The sequence below is a fragment of the Polypterus senegalus genome, chromosome 3, assembly GCF_016835505.1.
Source record: "Polypterus senegalus isolate Bchr_013 chromosome 3, ASM1683550v1, whole genome shotgun sequence".
Taxonomy (NCBI): Eukaryota; Metazoa; Chordata; class Cladistia; order Polypteriformes; family Polypteridae; genus Polypterus; species Polypterus senegalus.
The window spans coordinates 51,278,828-51,301,276 of NC_053156.1; the positions used below are offsets into that span (position 1 = coordinate 51,278,828).

General features: G+C 37.8%; 1 protein-coding gene across 1 annotated transcript in view; it reads left to right on the forward strand.

Annotated features, from left to right (window-relative positions):
- The window catches only part of dnah2 (dynein, axonemal, heavy chain 2), a 521,611-nt gene that overhangs the window by 128,102 nt on the left and 371,060 nt on the right, over positions 1 to 22,449 (forward strand). Inside the window, exons 16-18 of the mRNA XM_039749646.1 lie at positions 8,762 to 8,908; positions 13,491 to 13,647; positions 16,636 to 16,875. Coding sequence (XP_039605580.1) covers positions 8,762 to 8,908; positions 13,491 to 13,647; positions 16,636 to 16,875 — 544 coding nt within the window. The remainder of the gene's footprint in view (positions 1 to 8,761; positions 8,909 to 13,490; positions 13,648 to 16,635; positions 16,876 to 22,449) is intronic.

A 22,449-nucleotide genomic window follows, 5' to 3' on the forward strand; every position in this document is an offset into this window, starting at 1 on the left:
ATTATTTTAAGGAGATACAACACAAAGCACATTCCTTGCCACCATTTAGTTGATGGCTGTTAATTATTGAATAAATAAATGTTTTTAGAAAGGAATTGGTTGTTCCCTTCTATGTGATTTGTAGAATGAGAGGGGTGTGAGAGAGAAGGAGACCTCCAGCATGGTTCAGCACAAAAGAAAGACCCAAGCTAGAGAGGAAAGCATATATACAGTACCACATTTGAAAAATGAGAAGTCCTGCATATGCCTGAGTGGAAAAGCTGGAGGACAGTAATAAATGTAAGTGTCAGTCAGACATGGTGTTGCGGAAGAGACAACAATGCAGAAAAATGAGGATTTATAGCCTCAATAGAGACCTGTAATGTTACTGAATAATGCTAGGGGGCTGGCGACCCCGCTGACATCAGGGATACCTGACACTTTATGCAGGGTAAGAAAGCAGACATGGACAACTGACAAGAAATAGTAAGACTCTCTGGCTGCTGGGCAATAGCAAACAGGTTGCCCCTTGTCAAAGTGAGGGACCAGGATGTCTCCCTGAATCCAAGGTATATACAGTGGAGGTCCGGCTGCAGGTAACCATAATTCCTGCTGTCTGCTTAAAGGCACAAGAATGTTTCTGAGAACAGTTGAGGCTGGGCCATTTTACAGTTTTACAAATTTGGGTAGTTGAAAAGAGCTGCCTAAGAGAATTGGATTTTTTAGGCATCTTGAAGTTATAGAGGTGCATTGACACAAAAAAAATTCTCAAGGGAGTACTGTGCTGGTATCAAAATAATGGCCACGCTGATCTGATGCTGAGGATTGGCTTGACCTGGACTCATGCATGCGTGTATGTATGTACATGTATGCATGTATATATGTGTTTATCAATAAAGGTTATTAAGCACCATCTTCTGGACTGATATGGAAATGCAGGGTGCTTGGCAATAAATTCCTCAGACTGGTACATGAAGCAAACTGAAAAATCAAATCAATTTTGCAATTTTAAATGCATTACAATTTTTTTGTGTTTGTGTATGTATTTGTGAGTTTAAGCATGGCATTTGATTTTTTTCCCATTTATATAAATATGGAGATGAAGTAAAAATGAAAAAGGAGAAAAGAAAAAAGTTACTGTTTTATTCTCTGGCATACAATTAGGAAATAATAGGATAGTGATCAGTGTTTCATGCTGTGCCCACAATAAGTTAAGAGTTCAACTATCTAATTACCAACAGGGTCGAAGAAGCTGACTAGAATCTGGGTATAAAGGGTTATAAGGCCTGCATACACCATTCAGTCCATATGGAGAAAGATCCAGTCAAGAATTCTCCTAGAGACAGGGAGATAGAGTGTACTGTACCAACCTCATGAAACAAGATGACCTTTCTATTACAGTGTGGGATGGCAGGGGCCACTATGAGATGGAATACCCAGTTAGGCATATTGCTTCAAAAGAGGCACTAGTGCAGAAAGGAGAGGATGTTTGGTGTGAATCAAAGTGTGCACTGTCTTCCCATGATGCTAGTGGCAGGTGACACAATAGGTGTCATTGATGATCTTCTACATATGTTGTCAGAGGAAGAGTATGGAGAGCTGCCAAGAAATCTGTAGTCCTCTTGGCATCTTAATGATAGCAGCAGTTTCGTCCTTGTAAAGGTGTGGTACCAGGTTGTTGGATCCATAAAGGGCAGAATGGATATCTAGGCATAAGGCCTTAACGCATCTTTCAGAGGACTTTAGGCTATGTGCACACATTTTAAAATGTGTGTTCTTTAAACAAAAACAATCTCCATCTGCATTAGTGTTTCATACTGTTTGTGGCCAAAAATGTGTGTGACGTAGGCATTTGTTTACACTGTGCATGCACACATCAACAAAAAAAAATCCTTGACAGGATGGCAATGCTGCTGGCCAACTGATTTATCATAAAACTGTAGCAACCAGTAAACTATTTGCCTTTTAAGCATGTATGCAGCATTCAAACTGTACAAAACACAACTGAGATGCATACAGGTAAGCAACACAACAAGCGCCATGGAAAGAAATTCTTTTGTGTCCGCTATGTTGGAATATGGTTTTATTACGTGAAGGGTCACCAGTCAGAGAATTAGATGTTATAATGAGGAGAATACAATCAGGGAAGGACTTTGTAATAGGTGCTACTAGAGTTGGCAGTTTCAAAAGTCTGTGTTTTTACCTGTCCACGTTACAACACTGAGCTGGCGTTTTCATAAGAATAAGGCTCTGGAGAGCATTTTCTAAAGTCTCCATTTTCAGTAGTTAAAAATTTCAGGGTGGCATGGAGAAATGGCAAAAACAGACAGTAATGTCTGCATTTTTAAATAAAAACATAGTAGTGTGGACATAGCCTTAGACCTTGACGAAGTTGTGGCAAGAAAACAGTACCCACATAAACACACAAACCTTCTGGGCACCTTAGTGTTGCCAAATGGCCAGACAGCATCTATAACACATTAGGGCTGTGTATTGGCAAGAATCTCGCAATATGATCCGTATCATAATACAGAGATTATGATTCAGTACATTAAAATATATTGAGATACTGTAAACAAGGCAATATATTGCAACTTTTGCTAAACTAATTTTAGGAAAAAAGGTCAAAGTATATAGAACACACCACCATATGCATAAAATCCAAGTGAAAAAAAATACTTTTTTATGCAATCAGAGCAGGTGGATTTTCTGCAACTGCATTTATCACAGTTCTTGTAATTTCAAACATCATAGCACTACTTTTTGTGCAGTCGGTGTGAAGGAATTAACATGTGCCTATATCAGTAAAAAAAATAAAAGTGATTGTGCTTTTAGATCCTTTCTTTAAATGTTCACAGTATGCCACAGTATTTCTCAACTAGTTAATTAAAGAAAACATGTAAACTGTAACATCCAGCGTCAATAGCACTGCAATATGAACAAAAGAATTACCATTTATCTGCATGAGTAAAAAATAAAAGTGATTTCAGGATTCATTAGGTAAACAAATTAAGAAAATAAAAAAAATCATAAAAAGACAGTTACATATTGTAAAAAGACTCAAAAACAGGCATAAGGGGATAGGGAATCTTCCCCTTATAGTTGAAAAATTGTTCAGAAAAACAAAGATCTTTATGCAGTTGAGATCAATATGGAACTGAATACGTGAGTTAAGATGGCAAATTTATAAGTCAGAAACAGGAAGAGGAAGGATCTTGTGGGATTGGGTCTGGAAGTGACATCATCAAGGTGCACTGTCTCAAGAGGCAGACATGATGTAATTGGGAGTTGGGTTCTTCTGATGGTCTGCAATGGGAAAAAAGGAAAAAGCATCTGAGGACAGCATGAACCCCTGGGTCAGCTGAGAAACATTTATATTCGAGCTCCTAAACCGTCTCCCATGTGCACGTGTATACAATATATATAGACACTATATGTATATTAAAATCTGCTTTAAAGGTTCACGTTTTTTGTTGTGTGTTTACCAGTTTTTATTTTCTCAATCTCAAATAGTTAATTAAAGAAAATGCATAGTCCCAGTAACATCCAACATTGCAACCCTATTACTTCTGCATTTTGATCAAAGGAATTACATCTGTCTTTATCAATGAAAATTAAATACACTTGCAGAATTCCTAAAGAAAATATTAAACAAATGTAAACCAAAAAATATATACAGATGGTGAACATTCTCAGATCCTTAACTTGGATTACATGTTATTACAGATTTTTTGTATGTCAGTGATTATTTTTTAATGTCAAGGAAGATGAGCTGATCAACACGTTGAGCTTTCAGGACATTTCTCTGTGTGGTAATGATGTCTCCTTCAGTGGAGAAAACTCTCTCCTCAGAGATGCTTGTGCCAGGAATGCACAGTAAACACTTTGCTACTCTGGATACCTACGCCTTCATTCTCTACTTCACTGAGAGGGTGCATATCTTTACAAATGAAATAGAGTATTGACTAAGTTATTTTGGTTGCACGAGTTGAGTTCAGTGCTAACTTCAGTGAGTGAATTTGTTTCAAAGTGTGTTGAGACGGATCCACTTGTTTAATGTTTGCTTTTTGCTACTCCTATAAATTTTGCGGACAGCATGGCTCTTGTCAATCTCCTTAGTGCCTTCTTTATTGTGGAAGACAAAATGAGCCCACACTGTATGCTGCAGGAGCATGTCTGACTCCTCTGGATTCAACCATTGGTGGTGACATGACTAGTCAGCTAGGTTTGTCACTACCCGATCTGCGCACGCATGTGTATTGAAAGCCTACATACAGTACAGCAGTGGTCTGCCCTTATCCTACTTCCTGTCTCAGTTTATGTTACATTAGCTGAAAATAAATTACAACACTGCTATCTAGCGTTCAGGGGTTTAAACACCTTGAGACGAGAGCCTTGAATCTTTGCATGAAAACTAATAATTAAAAATGGATGCAATGTTTTTGACAATCAATACAGTATCACAAAACATAATATTGCAATACTCAATTGTATTATTGTTTTAAAACCACTATAATGCATATTTTAAATGTACATTTTTCATTTCATTTTACTCAGTACTTATTCTTTCCTTCTCTGGTATTTTTTTCTGCTGAATTGTCATGCAACTTTTGTTTAACTGAAATGTTAGATTAGTAAGATAAATTAAATGGAAGTTTTCAACTAAAATTTGAAAAACTAAAGAGTGTAGCTTAGGCTTTAGGACAATTTAATTACTGATTGTTAGATTTACTTCAGACAGAGCGAGTTGCTGTAAATGACATCTTGAGCAACTTATATTTCACAACTCATTGGATTTATCTTATGTTGACAGGTAAATAATATATTTGTTATTTATTTTTCTGAAGATAGAAGGTTTGTTAAGGGTCACTATATAATAGGTGGGAAGTTCTCAACATAAGCCATGGAAAAGCCTGCCTTTTAGGTACATTGATTTTTATTCATGGTTTATAAACTGGGAGACAGACATTACTCCAAGGCTTAGAAGGTAATGTCTGACAAGGATCATGCTGTAACAATTTGAAGAAAAAAAAACTCCAATTAGTTTTCAAGCATGGCAGACTCATTTTCTGATGTGAGACAATCTATAAAAAGAATTAATCCAACTGAAATGCTAAAGATGTGTTGTGGCCACCAGGGGGTGCACCTATGCCCCAAACCCCACAGACACTTTATTTTTCCACAAATACATGCCACAGGCTTTCTCTTGCAATTAGGTCTACACAAACACCATAAACTCTTTCTTTTTTATTAATCTTCATTTCCTTGCATCTTCCTTTTGCTTCAGTCTTTTCCACTCCACTCCACTCCACTCCACAGTTCCTCAGGCATGTCCACCAGCTCTGAATGAAGCCCTTAGTGAAAGGAGGTGTCTCCTTTTATCTGGAGCACATGACCACTAGAACCGTGACCACTCACTGTGGAAGTGCCTCCGGGTCAGACAGACTCCACTCCAAATAGGGACTCTTATTCTGAGCAGCATGCATGGTGTCCAGCAGAGTTGTACTTCAGGGCTACAATACCCAGGTTACCCTTCTGGTGTGCACATGGGTGCTCAAGCTCCAGGACTTTGCCATCTGGCAGCTTGGGTAAGTATGCTGTTCTGATGGCCATTCTCTCCCTGTTTATCCACTTTACAGGGATTTTGCGAAAACACAAAACCCACCAACCTGGTCGGCCATCCGTTACAATGTGTATTTAACATTAGCTTAAACATATGGAGTGCAAAACTATTTCTTTTCCCATTCTGTTCATGTGTCCCAGCTGCCTCTAACAGATGATTTTAATTTTAATCATACAATAAAATCCTTCATTTTTTTTTAAATCACTACAAACTCAAAATACCTCCTTTTTATAAGGACATTTAGATTGTTGCATACTGTTTTGTAGATCTGAGTCCAAAATATGACATCAGTATCTCCTGTATTAATTGTACTGTGTTTGTTATAATTAAATCATTCACATGCAGTACTTCCAAAACAGGCTTGGGTTTCTCTGAGACTGCATTTGAGTAATTTGATTCAGTAAATTCATGAACAAAATATTTAGTAAATTGTTGTAATGTTGTTTAAGAATTGTTTTGTGACTGTTACATTTTACAATTATTATTACAAAGTTATCCAAAATGTACAATTAATAGGCAGTCACTATATGTTGAGATGGACAATCCAGACCATCTTATTTTTAGGAGCAGTTCCCAGGTCCTCCCGGAAGATTTCCAGACCCCCCCCCTGGCCAGGCGACAGATGTAAAACCTCTTGCCTGTCCTTCAGTTAACTGCTGGATCTTTTCCCATTATGTTGTGCTTAGCACACCTAACCGGGGAGCTTATTATCTACATTCCCTCACCACCTCAACTGGCTTCTCTTTACCAGAAACATGCAAAATAGAAAAATGGCATGAAGCCTCTAAAAGACCCATAAAACCAGGCCAGGGCCTGCCTGAGACTGCCTAGAATCAGGGCCATCTTAATGCATGGGCATACCGGAGCAGTTGCACAGGGGCCTCACAAGCATAGGGGTCTCATGCTAATCTTTGTATGTGTTGACTTGCTTAGTGGTTGTGTAGGTAGGGTCCCCTTTGCATTGCTTTTCCCAGGGGCCTATAATGCTGTTAAGATGGCCCTGCCTAGAATAGGTTTCACTTTAGGCAACCTGACCTCCTAACAAAAGCCTGCCTGGGCTTCAAAAATGTTCTAAAATGTTTTAAAGTTCAAATGTTCCAAAATACAGTATATCAAAATGCCTCACAAGGAAAAAGAAAACCATAACAAAAACTCTGCCTTGAGAAAGAAGTCCGGAAAGAATCTTTATAAAAGAAGAATTTATTCATGTAGTAAAATGGCAAAAATACGGCAAATACAGTAAGGCGACCCACAGCAACAAATCTTAATCCATAATTCAAATCCAGGAACAGAAGCAAAAATGCAAGAAGCCACAAAATCAATGCCTACAAGGAACAGCATTAGATAATCAATAAACTGCTGTTGAATTTGTCCTTCTCACCTCAGTATGAATGCAGAGGTAAACCCAGCAGCAGTAATGTCAAGGCAGCCCGTGACCAGGGGTTCAATCAACAAGACATAACAAATTACTACACATTTAAAGATATGGAATTCAAATAATACATCTCTATATAGGTAAAATCCAATGTCTGTCTGTCTGTTTGTCTGTATGTATGTTTGCTTTTCACAAGAGAACTACTTAACGGATTTAGATTGGGTATTTTTCTATAATTTGTTTGAACATTCCGGTCGATTTTGTGACTTCTGTCATTGCGCTATGTATCATAGTTCGCTTGCGGTACCGATTTATTTCTGCGAATCCGAGAGATATATAGCGGGCCAAGCCCTCCTCTCTCATGCACATGTCTCGGGGTGTGTCCCTTACCTCCGCTTAGCTAGCGAGCGAGAGAACTACTTAACGGATTTAGATTGGGTTTTTTTCTATTTGCTTGAATATTCCAGGTGATTTTGCTATTTCTCTCATTGTGCTAAGAATCATAGTTCACTTACAGGAGCGATATATTCATGTTAATCCGAGACAGAGGCTGCAGGCTGAGGGGAAGAGAAAGAATGACATCAGGAGTGGGGAGCTGGGCAGAGCCCTTTTCATTATCCTGTTTCAATTCTATGCAGGACGGAGCCACGGGGGACACCTAGTGATATATAAATAAACACAACAAAAGTGATGTACAAACATGAGAAAGAATTCATAAATAACCGAAACAATAACACAGCGAATACACATAAGCCAGTGAATAAACCCTGGCTGAAACATAATAGTCATATTGGAACCTCATTTCAGAATCAGTATCAGCATACTTTATAAATCTCAAAGGAAACGACTTATGTTACAGCAGTATAGATAAGCAAAGGCACAAGTAACACAAAGAATAAAATATAAGCATATAAAGTAAAATCGAATATAAAATATCAAAATAAACTGCAATCAATCCTCATTTTCTATGCTCTACAGGTATGCGGTAAATTAAATATAATAAATACTATACATCTGAGTCTCTTACCAAAATCCCTAGTTTACTAAGCAGAATAGACTGCTAGTTTTTATAATCCCAATCATTTGGTCACCAGCCATCCTTTGGCACAGTATTTGGAGATGGGGATTGTAGACGAAGTGGGTAATATAAAGCTTTGTCCAATGACACCACTCCTGCTTAAGCAATGTGGCCTATTGTGAGTGTGCACTTTCACCAGAATGCGGGTATGAAGGTCCACCAAGTTGTGTTCAGGAATACCGAGGCACACAGTTGAAGCTTGGGCAAGTCTCCCAATTTATTGAACATCTAGGCTCCTAAGGTTTCTAGCTGTTCCCTTGACACATGATGCCACTCCACTCCTGCTTAAGCAACATGGCCTATTGTGAGTGTGCACTTCCACCAGAATGTGGATATGCAGGTCCACCAAGTTGTGTTCAGGAATACCATGACACACAGCTGAAGCTTGGGCGAGTTTGCCAATTTATTGAACACGTTGCTGTCCTGTTGCCCTGCTCAAAATGTGACCTCAGGTGCACACTGGAGGATTAGAATTGGCACCTCTGGATTAGAGTGTCCTAATGCTCACAAGTAAAGGCTAAGCAGCTGCCCCAAGTGTAGGAGTTCAAGTACCTCAAGTGCTTGTTCACCAGTAAGAATAAGAGCGATCATGAGATGGGCCAATGCATTGGTGTAGTAGCTTCAGTTATGTTGATGTTGTTGGAATTTTGCACATTTAATTAAACACTCATTGCTTTGTTTTTTCCTTCTGCTTGTCTCTTTTCAGAGATCTCCTCAAAATGTTTAATGAGATTCACTACTGGCAGCGTCTTTACTTTGAAGTCCCACACTTTGTGATGCCAATTTACCATCGCAGAGATGACCTAAGGACCCTTCGGGAGAGTGTGCTGCTTGTGGTTCGAGATTATAACCGGTAAGGTAGACAAAGCCATCACTACCTTCTATAATTTGCATTATTTTATTGCTTTTCGCATTAAATTCTGCCTTGTCAGGTTGCATGTGAAATTTTAAGTACACATTCCTCGGTCAGCTTGGAGGTACCATAACCTTTTTCTGGCATCACTTTTTAAAGTAGCTACCCTATGGCAGACAAGTTACTTTTAGACGTGGTGTTGTTGCTGGGGGTGTTAGATTTACTTATGCAGAAAGGTTTCTGGAGCTTAAAGCTTTATAGCAGGGCTTCCTGGACTGAAATCCATTATGCGGATTTAACAGCTACTATTTAAGAACTTAAGCATTCCCCAAAGGGGAACTTATTTAATGTGTTAGTAAATCTGCCTGCGGGCTTTCAGCACCCCACCTCTCATAAACAATTTAAGATACAAGCTTCTTTCAGCTAGCTTGGTGAATTGTACATGCAGTCCTCCTTTAACCACCAACTTAAGATAGATATACAGTATGTAGTGCCCCATCATTCAGTGCATTGGAGTTTCAGTCAAATTTATTTTCAGTCAGTAGAATCTTTTACATAGGGATTTTTGTCAGGAGGATGTTAAGTGCTTTACACACGGAAAAAAAATAAAATCCTGGAACTCACTTATTGGCTTATTCCATATACTGAGTGCAGTAAAATTCTTACTTGCATGCAATTGCTACCTCACTCTAGCACCATAATTAGTGAGTATAACTACATGACCTCAAAGACCTGTGTTTTTCTGCACTAAAAAATCTCCAACGCATTTATTATTGCCAATGCAAGTTAAACCCAACAAGACATCAACACTTCTGAGAAAAACACAGCTTTCTGGAAAGAAAGGACGTCTGTGTTTGCGGAGTTTCAAGTAATACAGAGATGATTGTGTTTTCAAATGTAAGTATCCCAATGTCTTGGAGAAATAGTGTATTATAAGAGCAGTGTTATCATTTCTATTCATTTTGCCATTTCAGAATACAGGCATCAACTTTATATACTCCTTCATGAAGATTGCCTTTCATTCACTTCACTGTGCCTTACAGTACAATTAAAGTATTTTTTCTACTTCCACTGCTGCAGAGCGACAATACAGTGGAAGGTAGAATGAGACAGCAGACTCAAAATATGAAACAGACATACTGTACTTACATTCTTCAGCTCACATAATCCAGTTCAGTGTCAAAAAGGGCTGGAAGCATTCTTAGAAGTATTGACCTCAAGGCAGAAAGCAATCCTGGACAAGGTGGCAGTTGGTTACAGGGCACATGAGGCCACACATCCATACTCACTCACTGGGATCAATTTAGAGCTGGCAGTTTACTTAACCTGCTTGTCTTTGAGGAAGAATGAGAAAAGCTGAAGTACTGTCACCAGCAACCACTTTCTTAGTGTCCCAGCCTTCTCCATGTCAAATCCTCTCACAATGAAGCATCTTAGCTGGAAGAAAATACTCCTCTAACTTTGCTAAAGAGAATTTCCCTTACGTCAGTTGAACAGGGAATCCTCTTGACTTCTGCTACAACTGGGAGGATGTCATATTACACTGTGACAGGTTGTGTCTCTCAACCTTGCTGGTCCCTCACCATTCTGTGAGCATTCTCAAATAAGCCCCTAAATGTCACTGGCAAGGACTTACTCAGTGTCCTGTCCCTCTCTGTATTATATCCTGCCGGCTATGAAACCAGGATCTCTGAGTCAGAAGAGCATGCTTAGTCAGCTTTGCTAAAAGGAATTTCTGTTTCTCTGCTGGATTATTCAAGTCAAGTTAAGTCAAGTGAAGTGGCTTTGTTGTCATATTATTAATACATAGTATTACAGTGTACAATGGTATGAAGTAATGTTCCCCAGGACCGAAGTGCAAAATTCACTTCTCTTGGAGGTCTTGGGAGGCCTCCATCTGAGGATATGAAATAGAGAAGGGTAGGACCCTCAGCAGTTGCTTAACTGGTAACAAGTTATATTGAGGAAAACCCACAGAGTCATGAGGAAAATATGTAAACTCCACATAAAAACAGAGTGGCATAAATTTGAAGCCATGACACTAGATCTGTGAGACAGAAGTTTGTCACTTTGATGTGCAATTACTATGCAAACCAATGATAATTGAAAGTAAAGGCAGTGTGGCATAGTGGTTCAGGCGTTGGACTTCATACCCTGAGGTTGTGAATTTATTTCCTGCTACTGACAGCATGTGACCCTGAGCAAGTCACTTGACCTGCCTGTGCTCTTAACTGGTAAAAGCAAAAGAAATGTGATCAATTGTATCTCAAATCTTGTAAGTCACCTTGGATAAAGGCATCAGCCAAATAAGTAAATGTAATGTAAAGAATTAAATATGTAACCATATTAAATAAATATGAAATAAAATCATACAGCATGTATTAGAGGAAACAATTAAAAATAAGAAAGTGTACCCCTAAGACCTAAAGTACAGTCTCTAATAGAAGCCTGTTTTCTGAGCAGTAAAGTCATGACATGACCTGAATGTATGATAAGACCAATCTCTTACAAAGCTTCCATATGTTTTGAGTGGAGGTTCTTCGATCATTTCAGGTTATTTGTTCTCATTGATTTAGAAATCAGATAGATAGAAAAGCTTTAGCATAAGGCAAGGTCACTGTCAAGTTTGCGTTGATCTTATGCAAAGCTTCTTTTGTCAAAATAATGACAAAGAGAGATCATAAAGACTTCGGGTCCTGAGGGATGCCCCTTTTAATGTCCCAAGAAAATTAAAAAAAGAAACAAAAGAAAGCAGCACAATTGCTGGGTATGGTTTTTCAGCCCAAAGGTTTTAGCTCGTGATTTGAGATTTAACCTCCTTGACAGCTTTTGATACTTTGATGTAGTGGCAGATTGAGTCCAACTTGAAGGTGTATTATTGCCATGTACTGTATAGGACTGTGAAGCTGACTTCTGATCAGTACTCTTTTTAAAAAAAGGGCAGGAGGCGGAGCTAGTGACAATTCTTAGGAAGTGACATCAGAAATCTTCCTGTGGGAGTACGTCTACTCTGCAACAGGAAATAAAAGAGAATCCTAGGTTCAAAAACTAGCTAGGAACATGTCCCATTAGAATTAATTTATTCTTCCTTTGTTGGTATGGGGTTTTCTCTGGGAACTTTGGTTTTGCTGCCACCTTCCTTATACCACGTGTTCAATAAATTGGCAGATCTAAACTGGGTTGTCTGGATGTGTACATAAGTGGAAGCTCTGTTGAGAGCATCCCATCCAGGATTGTTTTTTGGCTTGTATTGATGCTGTTGGGATCTTAACTTGGACTAAGTAGATTTGAGAATCGTATGTTACTATTCAATATACTGTACAATAAATTTAAAAGAAAGTAAACATGTAGTCTTGCATGTGTAAAGATGCTCTAAAAGCAGATTGATGGTATGAAATGACAGCAAGATTCAGTTTCTGTATGGGTGGAAGAGAGGAATCAAATAAGAGAATGGTATCTGAATATAAAGGCTCAAATCTTGTCCTTACTATCTTTATAGTTTTATAAAAAAGAGATGTGAATATTTTATTGTGATAAAGTCCCTATGGTATTTAATATTTTCTTCCATCTGCTCTCATTACCACCTAATTATATGCAGGATTATGTGGGACTGAAGTCTGTCTTGACTGCATCAGGTTCAAGGCAGAAAGAAGTCCATCCCCAGAGATATTCAGGCTTTCACTTATATGGGACTGTTTTATTTTAAAGTAACCAATTTAATTACTGTGTAAGGCTTTGTGATCTGAGAGAAAACACCCAGATACAGGGAGAATATGAAAACTCCACTCAGACAATAACTAGATAAGGATTCAGACCCCGTTTTCTGACGTTTTGAGGTGGCACAAATCACTGCACTTTTTTTAATATTTGCATCAGAGCATTTGGATTTAAAACCTGATGTTAAATGTGCCAAAAAAATGAAACAAAAATGAGGAAGTAAAATTAAATATGCATCATGAAACAGAAAAGAATTAAAATAAGAATTTTTATCAAAATTGAATTGGAAGAGTGTGTTTCTTTTTTTCTTTTCATATCTTTATTTGTTTCAGTGACTGATAAAAATTTTGGTCATGAGCTAAGCAAATTAGAAAATGTTGGAAATATCATGTAAAAGCACATTATAATGTAGTTATCACTTCTATAATGTCACAAATCTATTATTTTTTAATTGAATCATTATATTGTATTGTTATTCCTAAAATGTGTGGTTTTGGAGATTATAATTTGTTAACTCACTGGTCTGTCTTAAACTTTAAAATAGAAATTGCTAGAAAGACTGTCATGATGGCTTAATGTAATTGCTGCCTCACAGCTTCAAGGACACAAATTCAGGTCTGGCCTGGCCTGGTGACCACCTGTATGGGGTTTGCAAATTTTTACCCATATTGGAGTATTATCCAGATATTCTGGTTGGCTGCCAGAACTTTGACATGTTCAGATTAAGTTATTGGGCAGATCTAAAATGGCTTGATATGAGTAAGAAAAGATGTGTGCATTGAGAAGGATGTTCTGTCCTAGATCATTTCTGGGTGTGTTTTGTTTGACAATTGTTTTAACTCTGTCCTTATTTAATGTGCTTTAGGATCATTGAGGCTTTATCTCCTGAAGAGATAGGATTGTTCCGTGAACGCATCCGCTTCCTCGACAAAAAGATCCAGCCTGGATTGTCCAAATTACTTTGGTCAACTAAAGGTGTATCAAATTTATTCATCACTGAGTGCAGGTTTCATGCTGGGAAGGTAAGCTTTGCTTGGCTTTTAGTTTATTCTGTACATTACATCTTTTGTCAGCATTCCAACAGAGCAAAGGGATTGCCTCTTATATCTTCACATTTATTTTCAAAATAGTGACTTTTACTAGTCAATGGCTTGCTGAATTTAACTGAACATGTTGCCAATAATGCCATCAGGGGTGTGTGGACTAGAAACCATTCTGATAAGCATTTTCTTTCTATTATTTTATATTTGTATTGCTATTTTGTAGCAGGTATGCACTTGTTTAAATAGCACTTGTACTTTGTTCTAGAATTGTTGTTTTTCAAGGAGATATATGACACTGTGGTATGTGCTGCGGCCTTCCAGCTCCAGGGATCTGTTCTTAATTACTGATTGGGGAACACATCTTTGTTGTGTCCAAATGAATTTTTTTCGGGTACTCTAGTTTCCTCTCAAATCTTAAACATGTGCATTAGGTTTACTAACATCTTTATATTGATTGAGTGTGAATGAGTGTGGATGTGTGATTGATTATTGACCAGTCTAGGCATATTTTCAAATATGCACCAGAAAGAGCCTGGCAATACTCTAATGATAAAAGTAGGTCCAGAAAAAGATAGATAGATAGATAGATAGATAGATAGATAGATACAGTTAGGTCCATAAATATTTGGACAGAGACAACGTTTTTCTAATGTTTGTTCTGTACATTACCACAATGAATTTTAAGTGAAACAACTCAGATGCAGTTGAAATACAGACTTTCAGCTTTAATTCAGTTGGTTGAACAAAAAATTGTATAAAAATGTGAGGCAACTAAAGCATTTTTTTAACACCATCCCTTTATTTCAGGGGCTCAAAAGTAATTGGACAAATTAAATAACTGGAAATAAAATGTTCATTTCTAATACTTAGTTGAAAACCCTTTGCTGGCAACGACAGCCTGAAGTCTTGAACTCATGGACATCACCAGATGCTGGGTTTCCTCCTTTTTAATGCTCTGCCAGGCCTTTATTGCAGCGGCTTTCAGTTGCTGTTTGTTTGTGGGCCTTTCTGTCTGAAGTTTAGTCTTCAACAAGTGAAATGCATGCTCAGTTGGGCTAAGATCAGGTGACTGACTTGGCCATTCAAGAATTTTCCACTTCTTTGCTTTAATAAACTCCTGGGTTGCTTTGGCTGTGTTGGGTCATTGTCCATCTGTATCATGAAACGCTGCCCAATCAATTTGACTGCATTTAGCTGGAATTGAGCAGACAGTATGTCTCTGAACACCTCAGAATTAATTCGGCTGCTTCTGTCCTGTGTCACATCATCAATAAACACTAGTGTCCCAGTGCCACTGGCAGCCATGCACGCCCAAGCCATCACACTGCCTGCCTCCACTGTGTTTTACAGATGATGTGGTATGCTTTGGATAATTCTCCATACTTTTTTCTTGCCATCATTCTGAGAGAGGTTGATCTTGGTTTCATCTGTCCAAAGAATGTTTTTCCCAGAACTGTGCTGGCTTTTTTAGATGTTCTTTAGCAAAGTCCAATCTAGCCTTTCTTTTCTTGAGGCTTATGAGTGGCTTGCACCTTGCAGTGCACCCTCTGTATTTACTTTCATGCAGTCTTCTCTTTATGGTAAACTTGGATATCGATACGCCTACAACCTGGAGAGTGTTGTTCACTTGGTTGGCTGTTGTGAAGGAGTTTCTCTTCACCTGGAAATGATCCTGCGATCATCCACCACTGTTGTCTTCCGTGGACGTCCAGGTCTTTTTGCGTTTCTGAGTTCCCCAGTGCTTGCTTTCTCTCTCAGGATGTACCAAACTGTAGATTTTGCCACTCGTAATATTGTAGCAATTTCTCGGATGGGTTTTTTCTGTTTTTACAGCTTAAGGATGGCTTCTTTCATCTGCATGGAGAGCTCCTTTGACCGCATGTTGTCTGTTCACAGCAAAATCTTCCACATTCAAGCACCACACCTCAAATCAACTCCAGGCCTTTTATCTGCTTAATTGATAATGACATAACGGCGGACTTGAACACACCTGTCCATGAAATAGCCTTTGAGTCAATTGTCCAATTACTTTTGAGCCCCTGAAATGAAGGGATTGTGTTAAAAAATGCTTTAGTTGCCTCACATTTTTATGCAATCTTTTGGTTCAACCAACTGAATTAAAGCTGAAAGTCTGCACTTCAACTGCATCTGAGTTGTTTCATTTAAAATTCATTGTGGTAATGTACAGAACCAAAATTAGAAAAAAGTTGTCTCTGTCCAAATATTTATGGACCTAACTGTAGATAGATAGAACGAACAAAGGAACCAATTAACTTACTTACTGACTTACTTTATTTGTACCAAGGTGAAACTTAGTTTTTTTATGAGCTGAATAAACAAATAATAAATGCATACCACAATTAATAAAAAAAGAAAGAAGATCTTTGTGTTGTTCCCTTTTACAGCCTTATATTGAAATTTATTTGACAAATATATTGCACAGAGGACATGTCCTCCACTGAAATGATAACATTTTAGGAGTATAAATGTATTAAGTGAAAAAATTAGCATGAAAACATAGCACCATGAGCAGATAAAAATTGCTTAGCATACTGCAAACATTCACTTCACTTCTGTTCAGTGTCTGATGTGTTGGATTTCAAGCTTGACAAAGTGTACCACTCCTTGGCAAATGCTATGTAAGAAAACACACTGAGAGAATCTCTCCTGCTGCATGGGAATAGCTTGCTCTAGTGCTTATAGTGCTGCTATAATTTCAGAACATTATGTTTAACAAAATGTAAATGCCAAAGTCTCCTCAGTAAGAGACAACAACATTCTAAATGCATTTCAATATACAGTACAATATCTCTTAAAGGAAAAATATGCATTAACATTATTATGGACAAGCAAAGATTATAAATTTAAAAAACTTAGAATTATTAACTTGGGTTTTATTGAATAAGTTGTTTTTTTTTAGTAGTGATCACACCTACAGCTTATTCTTCTTCTGTTTATGATCCTCAGGTCCAGGCAATTGTAGATGAATACAAGGCTGCAAATGCTATGATTTCTCGCAATGCTTGTCAGATCAGCGAACTACTCTTGGTGTGCATAGATAGAAAACGCATCTATAAGGACTTGGAATTTGAGGAGGATCAGTTGACGCATCAAGAGAGAGTCCAGCAGCGGTTGAAGGGCATACACAATGACATTGTTGGCATAATGAGTCGAGTATATGAGACCTTCAAATCAGATGGCCCAGAGGTACGATATTAATTGATATTTGGCTTTTGAAAAAAGATTACAGAACACCAGGCTCTATACCACTGTGATCCCCTATGTAATATTACAACTGAATATCCTAAATATTTCATTTTGCTCTATGCTGTTGTATGTTAGGTATGAGGTTGCACTCTGTTGGTTTTAATTGACCTAATGTGTGCCAAGAAAAACATTCCCCACCCGATTACATTGTCATCACCACTCTGCATCATTGACAGAAGGCAGGATATCTCCTTGGATTCATGTAGTTTATTCAAAACACTCACTATTGGCTTTTCACAGTAAAAATCAAGATTCATCCGACAAAGTGACTTTTAGTGTTCACCAGTGACCTTGTTCTCAGAATATTATCCTGTAAATTTGCTGTATGACTCGGCTTTGACAAACTTTTTTTTCTCAGCACACCATGATGTTTTGCAAAGCCAGTGTGGTATCACAAAGCTGTATTAGCCATGTGCAAATCTTTCAAGCATGTGTACTGTAAGTGTACTCTTCCTTACATTTAAGTCACTGCTCGATCTGCTTAGCGCATGTGTGATGTTACTACTCCAGCTAGATTTACAGCCCTCATGCATTTAATTAAACAGTCTCACAGTATTTTCATTTCAGGGTTACATCAGCTGCATATAGTGATAATACTGTGAAAATGCTTTGTTGTTCTGCATAGATTCATTGTACGTCACATCTTCACTGCTGTATTAAGCATGCTGTGCTCTTTATAATGCACCACAGATCAAGTACTGACAGGCACTGCTCCCCTCGGTATATAATGCTGATCCCTTGCATCATGGGCTCCCTGGGGGTGCTTGCACACACCGGTACGCATACATTGTCTGCCGGTACTCTAGAGCTCCAACAGGGAAGTACCAGTGTGGAGTAGCATAAAACGATCTTGAGGCAAGTGGATGCAGGTCGATTGTAGGAGCAATTAGCCATGCTGCACAGTGCCTAGTCAGAACAACCCTTAAAGGAGCTTGACCCTGAGAATGAGAAAATATTTGAGACCCTTTGAAGTAATGATAATAATAATGAAAGATTTATAACTATTTACAAGGAGTTTCTATCTTTTTGATCAAAGAAATAGGTACAAAGCATCTGCCCAGATAGATAGGACAAAAAAGATATGCCAGCTGTGTGTGATCTATCTGAGCAAATGCTTTAATAAAATAAGAACAAAATAAGAAAAATAGTTTAGTATCACAAACTATTAATAACTACAATAAGTAATATAAATCATACATTGCATCTAAATGTCCTTAATCTATTTCGATATATTTTTAATCTATTTACTATAATTATGTACTTGTGTGTGTCCTGCGGTGGGTTGGCACCCTGCCCAGGATTGGTTCCTGCCTTGTGCCCTGTGTTGGCTGGGATTTGCTCCAGCGGACCCCCGTGACCCTATTCGGATTCAGCGGGTTAGACAATGGATGGATGGATGTACTTGTTTATGGCTGCTTCATTTTTAACATATTTTGTTTTTGCTCTTCCTTTTCTCTTGTCTTCTCTATTGCTTTTCCTGTCCTCCTCCTTCATTGCTCGTATTTTTTCTTACTTGTTTTCATACCTTATGTTGCTGCCTACCTTTGCTTAAACACAATTTTCTACAGTGTCCTTTTCCAACACTGATTGACCTGCCTAATATCATTAAATTTCACATTGATACTCTTCCAGTCTATTACTGTATATCTTCATATCTCTTACAGGAGAAAGATACAGTTTGTACATTAATTATTGCAGTGAAGTATACTTTACTTTGTTGTGTTTTTTTTAATGTTTTGTCATAAGCTCAAAAGGAGAAAAAAAATAATTTCACGAGTATTTTTTTAGCATTAACTTAGGTTGAAGTGAGGCTTGGTGTGTGGTCACAGGAACTTCAGTGGAGTGGGAATTGTGATTCATGGGGCAGTCCTCTTCTTGGAGCTGTACAGTACTGTGGTGTTGAGGAAAATAATTTAAAGGAAACTTATTTTGGCTAGTATATGAACACCAAACTTGGATTCTAAAGAATTGTTGGTTGCATTAATTTCCAGAATCACTTCTAATAGACTTGTGTGTACTAACCCTGATTTGAACAAGTAATCATTAACTGCAACTACAATATCAAAAAGTAATGAATTTCAAATTTTATCAAGGATCACAGTCACTCAGAAATGTCAAAACCAACTTTGCAGCTGTATCGATAATTCCTTACCTGCCTCACTGTCCATATTATACCATTCATATTCAACTGGACCTCTGTGACACTGGAGATGCCGTTACTTCCAAATGTTTACGTTAACCCAGTGTATCAACAATAGGGGTCTTCAAAAGTGCATCATTTCATGCCTATAATTGACTGCAACTAGATAAGGAATTGACAATCTAGCTTTTCAGTTTGCTAGTAATAGTCAAACGGAGACATTTCACCCATATATTATATTTATTTGCATAAAATTCAATGGGAATAAGTATAAGCAATACACAGAATTATACAACCTGGGTGTGTTTGTGCAGTCTTCATTCAGTTCCAGATGATAACTCTCAAGTGGCTTCTCTGCTTCAGCTGGAAATTATATATCCATAGTCAAAAAATGAAATGAGAAATAAAGAACTCCCTGAAAATGTCTGTAGCAGCAACAGACGTAACACTACATTGCAGTATCTGTTTCATAAGAGAGACTCCTTGTAAATGTCCATTTTTGTTTTATTTTTATCAAACAGTAACAAGACTGATCCCTTAGCAAAAGTGTCAGAAAAGCAACAACTAAACCCTATAAACGTGTGTCAGAAAAATGAGTAACTGGACTGAGAGAACTGTTTTTGAAAAAAAGTCTGCTAAAAGTCTTATCACACACATGAAACATGGGACTTAACAGTTTTCATGTCTGTTAACAGAGAGCACTATGATATTTTACAGTTTATCAAAACACAGAAAGCCTTACATAACAATTATTACACAATGAACTAACTGAGCAAAATACTCGAAATCCTACTTTGTCTTTAAGTTTTCCTAGAACACACTGCACTCCTGTTCAGCTTGACAAGACTTTTGGCCTAAAGGCCTATCACCTGAGCTCTGTTAGATGTAAAGGTTAAAGTATCGCTCCTGTACATCCTATTGTATAACCCACAACTTAACCCAATAATGCGATCTGATGATGACTTTATTACATTCATCTGTAAACATGTTTTCATTTGGATCATCTTCTTTCCAGAGGTACCTGCATGAACATTTTAGAAAATACCTAAAAGTTTATTTGAGGGGACAAATCACTAAATATGTTTCACCTAAAAATAAACGAACTTGAAGTTAAAGTTAATGCTAGAAGGACATCACAACATTACTAATGTTATAAATTGGGCCAGTTTGCTAATTATTTTCTGTTGTGGTTTCTTGGAGGCTTTCTACAACCCCTGGCAAAAATTATGGAATTATTGTTGGAGCCATGTTTCCTGTCAATCAGCCAGGTGCAACAGCTCTTTAAGGTCTGCAAGTGCTTGCTGTTAACTGCAGACTAATTGGCCTTTTTAGGCTGGTGCAGGGAATTGTTTTATAAATGCAAATTACCAGCTGATTCCATAATTTTTTCCTCATCATTGAGTGATTCCATAATATTTTCCTCTGCTTGGTCTGAACAAAAAAATGTGCCATTAATTACAACACTTTCATTTCATTTTTTAAGGTATGTTTTATAATGTTATAATGTTAAAATGTTTAACTGTGAAATAAAATACATAGTTTTGTATCATATCTGTGATTTGTGTTTTTGCAACAAAGTAGTAGCTGAATGAACATCCTCCAAGAGTAGTGATTCTATGCTTTTTGCCAGGAGTTGTATATCCAAGAATACTCCTCAGTGTCTTTTAATAATAATTTAACTACAAATAAAAAAAATTTTATAATCATTTTTTGACATAGATACTATGAAAGAAAGAAAGAAAGGCAAACATAAAAACATAAACAAACAAACAAACTTTATTTGTCCCCAGGGGGAAATTTGGCTTTTAACAGAAGCTTATAAAATAAACAAATATATATTGTGACAAATGCGCATCTTAGGGTTACCTCCTGGGCTTGTCTGTGGTAAGCACTATCCACCCTGTGACACAAGGAGGTGTGATCGCAGACTCTCATATCTCTTGCATCACTTACAGCTTACAGAGAAGATGCCCACTGAGGGCTACTGACCCTGACCCTGACCCCGACCCCGTCCACTTCTGGACTCCATATCCCAAGCACCCCTGCGTGAGTCCCGACTGGGTTGCCATGTGAGGGCCACTGCCACCTGGCATACTGGGGATGGAACTGCTCCCTATTCTTGGCTATCGCTGGTCTATCCATTACTTTATACAGGTCGGGTACAAAATTATTTTCTTGTCCAGCAGGCCAGTTCATCTGTCTTTTTTCTCTGGCCTCCCATCTGGGCAATTAACCCTCTTCCCTCCTGGTCTGGGTGCCCATTTTCTTCTTACACCCACCATAACAGCTTTCCACTTTCCACCTCCCCATCAGACCACTCAAAAGAATTTGCTGGACTTAAAAAAGCTGGTGGGCAAAGACCAGCAAATCAATTCTGAATTTAACTTTGACAGAACAATTGAAACCTGTAAAATCAAGGAAAAGCAAGATTGCTGTGCTTTGCAAAAAGGGTCGTCATTACAAATAGAGTTCAAGTTTTTGACCACAAGAGAAGCAAAGCAGCTAATTCTTAACTCATGTACTGTATTCTCATTATGTGCACAAAGAAAAGGCTAATAATAAGAATTTAGCTCAGCAAATTGGAATGGAGGATGTTTAAATCCAATTGCAAAGATTAGCAATGCCGTCTGAACTAAACTTAGCAAATACATAGAAATTAGTAACCTATTTAAGGAATATTATAAGACTTTGTACAAGATCAGGGTATAATGAAACTGAGACTTATACCAGTGGTGTTGCGGATAAAATAGAAATGCTGCAGCTCTAGGCACTGTGCACAGAGGAGCCAGATAAATTATTGAGGCTCTCCAAGATCCTTGATATTATAAGTTCCTTACGAAGCAAGAAACCCCCAGAAATTCTCATGGCTATTTAGCAGAATTTTATAAAAAGCTATCTATTAAAATAGCTCTTTGAATGTTAGCTGTGTTTAGGGAAGGTAAAGAAGGAATTTGTATTAAAAACACTACGTCCTAGAGTGTGCATCCTACAGACCACTTTTGTACTGGTGAACAATGTTAAACTCCTGTCAAATGGGAGACAATCAGTGGGTTTACATGCACACACATAAGAGGAATAACCCATTTATGGCCGAAAACTGATGTTTTAAAAATCTGCGTTTACACGTGCAAATAATCCTCCAGTGTTCTCCTTTGACATAACACTCTGACATCATTAAACTGTGCAAACAATAATGCCTGTAATCATTTTCTTGTGTTTTATAAATTTGTTTAGTAAAATTGACACTTTATTATTATGTTACTATTATCGGATTGCACACAGCACACTCTTTTCTTCTTGGCTTTGTGATTAAGCCCTGCAAATGACCCAATATGTGTGCGTCTTGCCTTGCCCCCAGTGCTGCCTCAGATAAT